At 37.7% G+C, this 12,567-nt stretch overlaps 1 protein-coding gene across 10 annotated transcripts in view; it reads left to right on the top strand.

Moving 5' to 3' along the window:
* Window positions 1-12,101, top strand: part of RBAK (RB associated KRAB zinc finger) — a 54,347-nt gene extending 42,246 nt beyond the window's left edge. For 9 of the 10 annotated variants that reach the window (XM_073215014.1, XM_073215016.1, XM_037007730.2 and 6 more), the window contains 3 exons: window positions 2,243-2,369; window positions 2,633-2,728; window positions 6,218-12,101. In XM_073215014.1, the coding sequence (XP_073071115.1) occupies window positions 2,243-2,369; window positions 2,633-2,728; window positions 6,218-8,130 (2,136 nt within the window). In that variant the 3' untranslated portion in view covers window positions 8,131-12,101. The remainder of the gene's footprint in view (window positions 1-2,242; window positions 2,370-2,632; window positions 2,729-6,217) is intronic. The other variant, XM_073215012.1, reaches the window with a different exon arrangement.
* The last annotated feature ends 466 nt before the right edge of the window (window positions 12,102-12,567 follow it).

Below are 12,567 nucleotides of genomic sequence, written 5' to 3'. Positions count from 1 at the left end.
TACAAATAATGCTACTATGAACATAGGTGTATAAATGTCTTTTTAAAAACCTTGCTTTCCATTCTTTTGAGTATATATAACCAAAAGTGGAATTACTGGATTGTATGGTAATTTTATTTTTGATTCTTGGGAAAACAGCAATGTTATCATTGCTGACTTATTCACTTCGATGCTCATTTTATTTGTGCTGTTTTCCTCAATTAACTGATAATTTTTCACTTTTTTAATTCCAATTTTTGTGAGAAAATTTGTTAGCTACTGTTAATATGCTCACCTCTCTCCTTTATGTTTTCTACATTGGCTGCGCATTTTACGTTCATACCAACAGTGCCACATGGGTTCTAATTTCTCCAACACTTGTTTTTTTGTTTGTTTTATTTTTTAGTGGCCATCCTAATGGTGGGATTTGGTAATTCATTGTGCTTTTGATTTGCATTTCCCTAATGTTAGTGACGTTGAACATCTTTTCACATGCATGTTGACCATATGTGTTCTTTGGAGTGTATTCAAGTCCTTTGCCCATTTTTGAATCATATCTGTTTTTTGTTGAGTTTTAGGATTTCTGTGTACATTCTGGAGATTAATTTCTTATCAGAGATAAGATTTGCAAATAGTTTTCCCATTCTTTGGGCTGCCTTTTTCTTCTTGCTAGTGCCCCTGATGCACAGGATTTGTAGGCACCACTCTTTTGAGCTGGCAGTGAGTTGGCAGATAAGTCACTCAGTTGCTTTACATAGAAAGTGGTTTCTAAAAGGTACCTTTAGGAAAAATATCCGTGTCCAACATGGATGGAGTAGAATGTACGTTGTGGTTTGTCTGACGTTGTCTTGGATAACCCCTATATTCCTGGCATCCCGTCTAGTTTAGCATTTGTCCCAGAAAGAAGTTTTCTGTTTGGACAATGAATATGCGGTCACCCTAATTACAGAAGTCTGAAGCGTGCTGTACTCTGTGTGCCTAGGCAGAGAATGCTTATCAGATGAGACATTCATCTGGCTGCTCTGTGTGCTGAAAACAGAACTACTCAGCTGCTCAGGTGGTTCTGTGGTCAGTTTCTCTGTCAGCCAATCACTACTGTTCGCAGGGACCCTCGGTCCTCTTGATGGGCCCGTAGACTTTCAAGGGGTCTGTTGGGGAGTCTGGGGTTCACTTTTGCTGTGGGCCAGCATCCGCCCCTGTGAAAAGCTTTGTTCTGCAGCTCTGATTGCTCATCTTCTATTCTACTACATATGTCAAGAATTTCTTCAAATTACTGCTCTTGGTAACCTCTGTGTTCCAGTTTTCTATTTTTATATATTTTTGAATTGGTCTTTTTTTTTTTAATTGGTCTTTTTTTGGTTTTTGTTTTGCTTTTGAGGCAGGGATGTTCACTTTACTATCCTAAATTAGAAACAACTCACTGTCAAAAAACTGTCCTTAGAAAGTGCCTTGTCTCTGTCCTCTTCTTTCCTTCCAAGCTCTTCAGTGCTGCAGCTGCCACCTCAGGTTTTGCCATCATCTTGATGTTTCCTTCTCCCTTGTCCAGTGGAATACAGGGTGGAATCTGCAAAACCCAGTCTGGCAACATGAAATTAATTTGCTTCTCTTTTGTTAAGTCACTCTCTGCCTGTATACATCACTCATACCTTGGATGAATCCAAGCAACAGATATTTATTGCTGCAACAGATACTTATTGCTGCAAGAATGAGGTCTTTGAGATAAGATATTTAGGATAAATTCTGAAGGAAGTAGAACCCTTGGTCATGCAGATAGATACCTGCAGGTAGCCAGCCAGGAGAGTGAAAATCACAGGGTGGAATTGCCTAGCTGGGGTGAGCACTCAAGCAGGGAGCCGGTAGGGACCAGGAACCGAGTCCTGGTGTGCACCCCGAGGAGGTGGGGAAGGAGGCCCAGCCAGCCAAGGCTACTCAACAAGAACAAGAAATGAAAAGCATATGTATACTCATGTGATATCTCCTCAGCAGGCTGTCAGCTACTGAGAGCAGGAATGGTGTTTACTTATATCCCCCATAATTCACTTCAGTTGCAAAATGGAAACTCAGTTTTTTTGTTTTGTGGGATTTTGTTTGTTCAGATATATTAAAGAACCCAAAGGAAATCTGTTTCCAGTATGGTTTGTTTTCCCTCCACAATCTATAATATAAAGTACAATGTTCATAGTTAACTATCTGTGGGCCTGGTGAATTCTCATCCCCATACATCTCCTCCATGTCACCCATATCTGATCTGGTGCCACTGCAGGGGCCAGTGTCATTCAAGGATGTGGCCGTGGATTTCACCCAGGAGGAGTGGCAGCAGCTGGGGCCTGGTGAGAAGGCCACCTACAGGGACGTGATGCTGGAAAACTACAGCCTCCTTGTGTCTGTGGGTGAGGAGTGCTTGCCTTCTGAGCTGCTGCTGTGTGGGGGCTTCTAACGTGATGATTTTATTTTTGAGTCTGAAGAAATAAGAGATAAAATCACTTAATGCCTTTTGAGCACCCGGGAGAGTATTTGTATTTGTACTTCTCCATCAAAAGGTTCTCATTTTGATATGGTGCAAAACGGGGCCCTTTGTTAAATAGCCTCTGGGGCAGCATCTTCTACCCTGAAGCCTCCCTAGTCCACATCCGTCTCCATTCCTTGTTTACAGGGTATGATAGCACCAAACCAAAAGTAATTCTCAAGTTGGAGCAGGGAGAGGAGCCATGGTTAGCAGAAGGTGAATTCCCATGTCAGAATCATCCAGGTAAGTTAGTAGAATGTTCTGTTATTAAAATTGACCCCCAAGACCTTTGGAAGTGACTAAAGGTATCTCTCAGCCTTACATGCCAGAGATCACTCCTCCCAGGACCCAGACAGCACTTTCCCAGCATGTACACGCAGGCTCCTTTTTTAATTTTACCCTTGATTTGCATTTTGTAGGGCTTCTCCATGCTTACCAGGCCTGAGGCTCCCTTTGAGTGCTGTTCCCCTCAGTAACTTAGCTGCTTCCCTATCACAGAATTTCAAAAGTCTGGCAGAAAAATTAAATTGAAATGTCTGTGCTTATTCTTTCTATCTTCCCTTTTCTTTCCTTGCTTGCTGTGGAATGCCGTGGCCAGTTTTCTGCTCCTGTTTCACTGCCCACTCAGGGCACTCAGGTCCTGTCCCTAAGCTTGTTGGAATGGTTACTGCCTCGCCATGGGGTGCATTTGCACTTCGTTTGGACTTGTTAATCACTCTTCCTAAATCTGTCCTGGCTTGATTTGGCAATGTAACAGGGGCTGTGCCTTCCTCTTTTCCCCAAGTGCTGGCTCATGTCTGCTGTCTGGCCATTCCTGTGTCCACAGTAGATGTTCAGAAGTGGCTCCTAGGATGTATTTACCAATTCTTTGGTTTCCTTTGTGTCCCTTAAAAAGAGTTCATGTATTTTCAACTATTAGGACTTTTTTGTTTGTATTTGTGGGGCTCATCCCCATTGATGTCTGATGCCTTTAACCTGTAGTCTAGGTGAGTGTTTTACCTGACAGTGAGAGTGCCCATGAGATAGTCCACTCCCTTCTTCCTCAGAATATCTAATGGTAAACTGTGAACTTCCCCAATCACCAGTTCTCTGCACCTTCCTCACCCCTATCATTTATCACCTTGTACTAGTCCTCTCTTTCTGGTCTCTGCTCTTTGTCTTTTGTGAAGTGCTTAAAATTTTTCTGCATAGTCTTAGTTTCTTCTCATATCATGTAAACAATGCTTTCTCATACCTGGATTACACTGAATTCTATTTGGAAGTTGTAAAATTTGTTCATCTGAACATCCATTTGATATAATGAGCCAGTAACTATTCTGTTTTTTCTTAAATAGAATTTAAAGTCTCCCCACTGGTCCCACAAATTTATGGTGCAATGTTGCATGTAAAATTAATGTCTCCAGTTTCCCCAAACTCTTGTTAAATTCCACTTGGTGTAGATTTCTAGGTGTCTTCCATTCAAATTATCATCCCTTTCTTCTTGCTTAAAGTGTACATATTCCCTCCATCTCTTCCTTCCTCTCTTCCATCTTTCCTTCCTTAATTAAGACACTTCATAAAAACACACAACATTTACCATTTTAACTGTTAAGTTACTTCTTAAGTGTTGTTAACTATATTCACATTGTTTGCAATGGAAACTCTAAAACTTTATCCTTACATTTGAGCTTAAAAACTCAACACCTGTTTGAGGATTCCATCGTTACCCATTCACCACGCCAGGCTTTGTCTTCTCTTAGTGTCCTTTCCACTTGGTGATCATGACAACAGGCTTAAGATAGAATTATATATTCTGAAATGGGACATGTATTTGTTGCTTGAACTTCTTTCTCTACCTGAATTATAATCCTCCAAAGAGGAAGGATCTTTTTACTTGTTTTGATATGTAACATAGAGAAGGCATTCACTAGATTTTTCATTGACTGAGAACCTGGGTAAATGAAAGTTCTTTATTGTTCATTGAGATAGAATTTATTCTGAACTGTAGATTCTGACAAAATGGGTTCAGACAACCTGAAAGCACCCGCATTTGATCAGACTTTGAACTACTTTAATATCTAATCACAGGGAGATTCAAGGAAAATAGGAAATGTACCCATATTTTCAACAAGCATAAGTTTTAATTAGGGAGAACATGGCTGCATAAACTAGTTTACAATTGAGCTTTCACATGAAATATTTATATTCAAATACATGTTACTCAACTTTGTGTTAAAGCTATTTTAAAAATGAGAAGAAAAGCTTCAAAAAGTGGATAAGAGATTTGATAAATACTCTAAAGCTTCCCCTGAAATATAGGTAAGTTTTGAGTATAGCCAACACTGGAAGTGAAATTGCATAAACAGAAACCTGGACACAGAATTGTCATTGGGAACAAATAAGGCAAAGCTCAGGCTCCTAGCATAGAAGGTGTTTTTGAAAGATTAGTGCAATGCTCATTTGAATATAGACTGTGAACCCAGGTAATGAAAAATCTTCTTGGTGAATGATAACTTCTCCAATTTTTAAGTATCAGTATTTGGAGCTTTGGGGCTCAGGGATTTAGATTTCTGAGCATGGGACTGTCAGTATTTCCCTGAATGTGGATGAGAGCAGCTAACAATAGTTCAGAGAATCAAAAACTTTATAAGATACATAAAATAAAATCATAGGGGCAGCATTAGACAACCCGGTGTTTAAGGGTTTAAACCAAATAAAACCTGGGAGTATGAGAACTCTTGTACATATTCCGAATTAAGTCACAGTGCTATGTCAGGGACATGACTAGCTTTAGGTATTTAGGACTTTAGGAAGCCAGCAAATTGAAAGAAAATTAGTAGCTTAACTTAAGCATTTGTTTTGTGTCATATACTGTTCTAAGCAGTTTCCATGCACTAACTAAAGTATGTGAAAGTGTTAGAATTGAGGTTGGTTCATTTCAGCACTCTTAGCCACTGTGCTCTGTGGTGCAGCAGTAGTTCAGTTAGTGTCAAATAAGATCATTGAAGCCCTTCAGAGAGTTGATTATGTTGGAAGAATCTCTTGTCATCTAGCCTATCTTAGGTTTCTTTTGGACATCTATGTACCTGGAACTCCTTCCAGGTGAAGTTGAATGAGGGGTCGGGAGTTGGAGCCCTTTGTTGGAACTCTCTCTAAACATGAGGAAATGGGAGCTTTCAGAATGCATATTTGGATTTAGGTGCAGAACAGAAAAATAAGGATTTTGGACATGTCTAGGCTAGTCAGGATTTACTATGGTATTCCTGGCATGCAGTGATATTGTCAGTTTAATATAGATTATTCTGTTTCTACCAAACATAATCCATACTTGAGTATCATCCAGTAATTTTTCCTGTTCTCCCTCTCTGAGCTGCGTGTGCTCTGAGTCTCCCTGTATCTGGTGCCCTCTTTCAGTGATTTTGCCCTCTGATCATTTCTTCAGTTTATTTCACCTTTTATACCAAAGTTTTGAACATGTTTGTACATAAACCAATTCAATGTGAATTTACACTCCCTTTTTCCACTAGTGCTGAGTCCTATCCCACCCTTATCCCTTCCCCATGCCTCTCCCACCCCACCCCTGTGTCTTTCTGTCCTGTATGAAAAATCAAAGGGAAAAGAGGACTATACACTTATAATTATTTTTATTTGTGGAGATTGGACCTAAAGCCACAATAGGGCCTTAAATACCAGTTCCATTCTATATCTGGTGTGTTCAGACTCACAAGATTTGTTTAATTTATTCCTTTTTAGAAGTCTGGAAAGTTAATGACCTGATAGAGGGAATCCAAGAAAATGAAGATGAACATTCAAGGGAAGTTCTTTATATCAACAGTAGAACCCTGATTGGAGAGAGAGAGAATACATTTGATAAAGCTTCTATGGAACCAAACCTTGCTCCTTCAAGGATAAAATCTCATAATTGTGTCTCATGTGGAAAGAATTTAGAATCTACTTCGGCATTAATTATTAGTGATGGAAGCTATGCAAGAAAGAAACCTGATGAATGTGCTGAATGTGGGAGAACATACTTTGGAAAGAAATCCTATGGATTTAATCAAAGTGGAGAAGGCTATTCTCAAAATGAAGAAAGTCTTCTTCAGAAAATTAATATTTTGGAGAAACCCTTTGAATATAATGAATGCATTGAAGCCTTGGACAATGAAGCTGTTTTTGTTACTCATAAGAGAGCTTATATGGGGGGAAAGCCCTATGAGTGGAATGAGTCTGGGTCAGACTTCATCCAGATCTCAAATTTTAATGTATACCAGAGGTCACAGGTAGAATTGAAGCCCTTTGAATGTAGAGAATGTGGGAAATCCTTCTGCAAGAAGTCAAAATTCATTATACATCAGAGGGCTCACACAGGAGAGAAACCTTACGAATGTAATGTATGTGGGAAATCCTTCAGCCAAAAGGGAACCCTGACTGTACATCGGAGATCACACTTAGAGGAGAAACCCTATAAATGTAACGAGTGTGGGAAAACCTTCTGTCAGAAGTTACATCTCACTCAGCATCTGAGAACTCATTCAGGAGAGAAACCCTATGAATGTAATGAGTGTGGAAAAACCTTCTGCCAAAAGACCCATCTCACCCTACACCAGAGAAATCATTCAGGAGAAAGGCCCTATCCCTGTAATGAATGTGGGAAATCCTTCTCCCGAAAGTCAGCTCTCAGTGACCATCAGAGAACACACACAGGAGAGAAACTTTATAAATGTAATGAATGTGGGAAATCCTACTACCGAAAATCTACCCTCATTACGCATCAGAGAACACACACAGGAGAGAAACCCTATCAGTGTAGTGAATGTGGAAAATTCTTTTCTCGGGTGTCATACCTCACTATACATTATAGAAGCCACTTAGAAGAGAAACCCTATGAATGTAGTGAATGTGGCAAAACCTTCAATTTAAATTCAGCCTTCATTAGACATCGGAAGGTACACACAGATGAGAAACCCCATGAGTGCAGTGAATGTGGAAAGTTCTTTCAGTTCTCATACCTCACTGACCATCCTACAACTCCTCTAGGGGAGAAACCCTACAAATGTAATGAATGTGGGAAAAGTTTCCTTGAAACTTCAGTTTTCAGTGGACACCAGTCACTTCCAAAAGGGGAAAAATCCTATGAGTGTAATATATGTGGGAAATTGTTCTCTGAGTTATCCTACTACACTATACATTATAGAAGCCATTCAGAGGAAAAACCGTATGGATGTAATGAATGTGGGAAAACTTTCTCCCACAATTCATCCCTCTTTAGACATCAAAGAGTACACACAGGAGAGAAACCCTATGAGTGTTATGAATGCGGAAAGTTCTTCTCTCAGAAGTCTTATCTAACTATACACCATCGAATCCATTCAGGAGAGAAGCCCTATAAATGTAGTAAATGTGGAAAAGTTTTCTCTCGGATGTCAAATCTCACTGTACATTATAGAAGCCATTCAGGAGAGAAGCCCTATGAATGTAATGAATGTGGAAAAGTCTTTTCTCAGAAGTCATACCTCACTGTACACTATAGAACTCATTCAGGAGAGAAGCCCTATGAATGTAAGGAATGTGGTAAAAAATTCCACCACAGATCAGCCTTCAATAGCCATCAGAGAATTCATAGGAGAGGGAATATGAATGTACTTGATGTGGAAAATCTCCTGTGAAATGAAGCCTCATTTTAGAAAGCCCTCTGCCCTCTGAATATAGTGAGTATGGAAGTCCAATAGGGAATCAAATACCATTGTTTGAGAATTTATGTTTTTGAATGGGAAAAACATTAAGGCATTAGATTCATTTTAACCTGAGTTTTCACTAGAAGAATCCCTAAGAATGCAACTAGAAGCAAAGCCTTCATCAAAACCCTACAACTCCTTGGATACTAGATAATTTATACAGGAATGAAACTTTATAAATATTTAATATTTATTTTGGATTCAAATTGTATTTGCTTATCAGGGAACCATACCAAGGTGAAATCTATAAAAGTGATGAATGTGGAAAAATATATTGTCTTGCAAATTGTTAAACTAAAAGCCATATTTCTGAAGCAAACTCAAATGTTTATAGGAAAGATACCAGAAACTATTGAGCCCCGAATAAGCTTTCATTGTATAAAATGAAGTTTTCAAATCATCAGGAGTTGATAATGAGGACAATAGCATTAAATATGTATGTATATGGCAGTGTCTATCATGTTTTTAAAATGCAATCTAATTCTATGCAACTCTATGCAAGTTTGGATTTGAATGAGTTGTGAAAAGGCAGTGTTATATGAGTATTAAGATGGGAAGATTTACTAGCAGGATGTATTGTTGGTGAGATGTTTGATAGGTTCAAAATAGTTAAATGCATAATTTTCTATTTAGAGTCATTTACAAATGGGTTCTTATTGAATGTCTCATCAACAGAGGAGCCAGCAATTTTTGTAGCTTTAAATTACATTTGAGCAAAAAAAAAAATTTTTTAACATGCTATTTTCATAAACCATGCATAATTTAGAGTTAAGTCTGTTTCAGTGAAAGAGGACAACTGTATACTGTTCATACTCTATAAAATTTGCCCAGCTCACATACCATGCTGGTTTTTTGATACATAAGTTTGAGAGTGCAGTGTGTCAATATGTACTTCAGAAATTTTACCTGTACCTTTGTTTGATATGAATACAGTGCTGTTATTTTGTGCACTGCCCCTTATTCCCAGTATTTTGGAGCAAATAGAAGTTTTTAGCAGACATTTTTGGTTAACTCAAAATTCAACTTTCTCCCTTATTCCTTCCTGGAAGAGTTTGTGTATCTACCATTTCTTCACATTACACAGAGAATAAATCCTGATTTTGCCAATCATGATAATTCCATTCTAATTGCCCATAACTCATTTGTAGTGGTCACATGACCCAGTCCCGGGCAAACAGAAGAGATGCATTCTGGAAAAGTGATAAAGCAGTGATGAAATGGGTCTTAGTACAGGAATGTGAGTGTTTTAAAAAGCCATGTAATACATCACATGAAGAAAAGTAATCTAGTATGCAAGAAATTAATGTAAAATATGCACCCACTTACATTTTTCACAATGGATCGAAAGGAACTTATTTAGTGGGATAAAGAGTATCTTAAACTACAACCCACAGCATACCTAATGGTGAAATATTGCAAGTTTTCCCCCAAGATTAAAGAAATAGACAAGGATATCTACTACCAATAATTTTATTCAGTATTGTGTAGGACTTCGCCAGAAAAGGGAAGAGAAAGAATCAAAAGTCATAAAGTTTAAAGAGAATTAAAACTTTCATTTACAGGTGACATGATTTTCTACATAGAAAATTCTGAAGAATGTACAGATTAGAATCAATGAGTAAGTTTAGCAAGGTCCCTGAATACATTATTATGCAAAAATGGTTTTTAATATATACCAGCAATGAACAAACATAGAAAATGAACAATTTTAAATAACACAATAGAATCAAAAAGTCCTCAGGTATCTAGGGGTAAAATTATCTAACACAATGTTTTCAAGAACTGTTTCCAGAAGAAAAATAATTACCAAGTTGAGAGGGACATACCTAGTTCATGGATTCCAGGACAATCGTAAAAAGATAACCCATTTCTCCCAAATTTATTCATGTATTCAATTTAATCTTAAAAGTTGTTAGTTGAAAGTTAATTAAGTTAATTAATTGAAATTGAGCTAATTTGAAAATTCAGAAGACCAATAATAGTCACAGCTATCTTCTAGAATAGACAGAATGAGAGAACTTACATTGCTAGATACCCAGCCCTGTTACAAAGCTGTATTATTATAGTGTGGTGTTGGCACAGAAATAAATTGACCAGTGGAAAAAAGATTTCAGAAATGCCCAAACATGATACAGTCACCTTATTTTCTATGAAGATGGTAATGCAGTGTAATTGGAGAAAGGTTGTTCCTTCTAATAAATGCTTTGTCAAGTAAATTTAAAAACTTAATAGAAAATTAAAAAAATCAGTTGAGATAGATTACAGATCTAAATACAAAGTGTAAAATAATAAAGTTATAAGAAGAAATCTTTGGAGACTGTAACAGAGTAAATTTTCTTTAGACACAAAAGCACTAAACCATAAGGTAGAATGTGTTAATTTGGGTATATTATGTTTTAAAACTTCTGTTTATCAAAAAGACGCAAGAAGCAAATAGGCAAGCCACAGAGGGGAAAATATACTTGCAGTTCACACATATACAGCAGACTTGAGTTGAAGAGGGGTTGGTAACATTTTTGTTCAGGAGCCAGGTAGTATTTTGGGCTTTGTAGCCAGATATTCTCTGTCACTGCGATTCAGCTTTTGCTCTTGTAGTGTGAAAGCCATATACAGTATAGAAACAAATGAACATGGCTATGTACCAGTAAGACTTTATTCAGAAACACAAATGGCAGTCTCTATTTGGCCTGCAAGGCTTGACCAGTGGAACAAAGATTCCAGAAATGCCCAAACATGATACAGTCACCTTATTTTCTATGAAGATGGTAATGCAGTGTAAGTGGAGAAAGGTTAGTCCTTCTAATAAATGCTTTGTCAACTAAATTTAAAAACTTAATAGAAAATAAAAAAAATCGATTGAGATAGATTGCAGATCTAAGTACAAAGTGTAAAATAATAAAGTTGCTGACCCCAGATCTAAAATATAAAAGAAACACCTACAAATCAAGAAAAAAATTGAAAATGGGCAAAAGACCTAGACATTGACTTCACCAAAAAAGAATATCCAGATGCCCAATAACCATAAGAAAAGGTATGTTAATTTACTAGTAGTAAGGAAGATGCAAATTTAAAATACCATATGGTATTACTGCCCACCCACTGATGTGGTTAAAATGAAAAGCAGCAAAAAAATCAAGTTTTGGCGAGGATGTAACCAACAGAAAGTCTCCTACCCGGCTGGTGGTACTGCCAATTAATAGACATTTTAGAAAGCTGGGGGTTCAAGTTGAACATGTGTATATCCTTTTAACCGAGACTTAGCACAAATGCACATTTCCACCATGCATGTGTATGTCTACCAAAGGACATGTACTAGAATGTTGATGGCATGAAATGACAAACAGAATTATCCGAAGGCATATATGCAGCAGAATGAGCCTAAGGAGTATGTTTCCATTACAGAATACTGCAATGAGAATGAACTCTTAAGTACATTCAGTGACAGCTCAACTTCACAAACTGCTGAGTGAGGAAGTCCAGTCACCAATGTATGATTCCATCTATATAAAGTACAAAAACGGCCAAAACTTGTCTATGCAGTCAGAAATCAGGATAGCCACAGCTGAAAAGGGGTATTTTATCTGGTGCTGGTAATATTATTTCTAAATCTGGGTGCTGAATAGCTTGAATGTTCTGAAAAACTTAATGTGTATTTTTCTGCATGTACATTATTTTTAAAATCCTGTGTGATTTTGTGCAGGAAATTCTCTTTAGAGCAGTTTTAATGGCAACTACTAAAATTTCCTACACTGTGACATGACCTTAAAGCTTACATAATGTATATTTTAAGTAAGATATTTGAAAATGTGGCAGGGCCATTACATATTTTGCCAGCCTACCCTTTTGCAAATATAAACGGGTCTGAACTGCCTCTTCAATAAAGAACTAACGTGTAAACATTTCATATTTTCTCAGACATTGTTTTTCACATTTCTGAATTCAGGATGCAGCTTCGCCATTACCCTATCACAGAAGTGACCTTTCTTTGAGATAATGAAATACAACGGTGAGTTTGGTTTGACGGAAAATTATATTTTAAAAGTTTTCAGTTAGTCCTTTCAGCAAATTTAAGATGCCCAGCTGTTAATAGTCCAGATGTGAGTATAAGACTTTGTACCATAAAAATTGAAAGCACTGGGTGGCCTAGGGAGCGGGGAGGGCTGGCTGAGCTTGTGGCACAGCAAAGACAAATTGGGACGTCGATAGAGCAAACTATGTACTAGGTTTCATTTCACCTTTCTCATGCTAGATTGAGCTTGAAGCGTAAACAGATTAACAATGCCTTGCTTGCTGAGGGAGAAATAACCAAGGAGTTGGGTGGGGCTTGCAAGGTGTGATTCCTCAACCACATTGGCTGCCTGTTTGTTC

This window comes from Manis javanica, chromosome 10, assembly GCF_040802235.1.
Source record: "Manis javanica isolate MJ-LG chromosome 10, MJ_LKY, whole genome shotgun sequence".
NCBI classification, from domain to species: domain Eukaryota; kingdom Metazoa; phylum Chordata; class Mammalia; order Pholidota; family Manidae; genus Manis; species Manis javanica.
The sequence above is the reverse complement of the archived record's forward strand: the minus strand, read 5'-3'. Positions and strand labels throughout refer to the sequence as shown.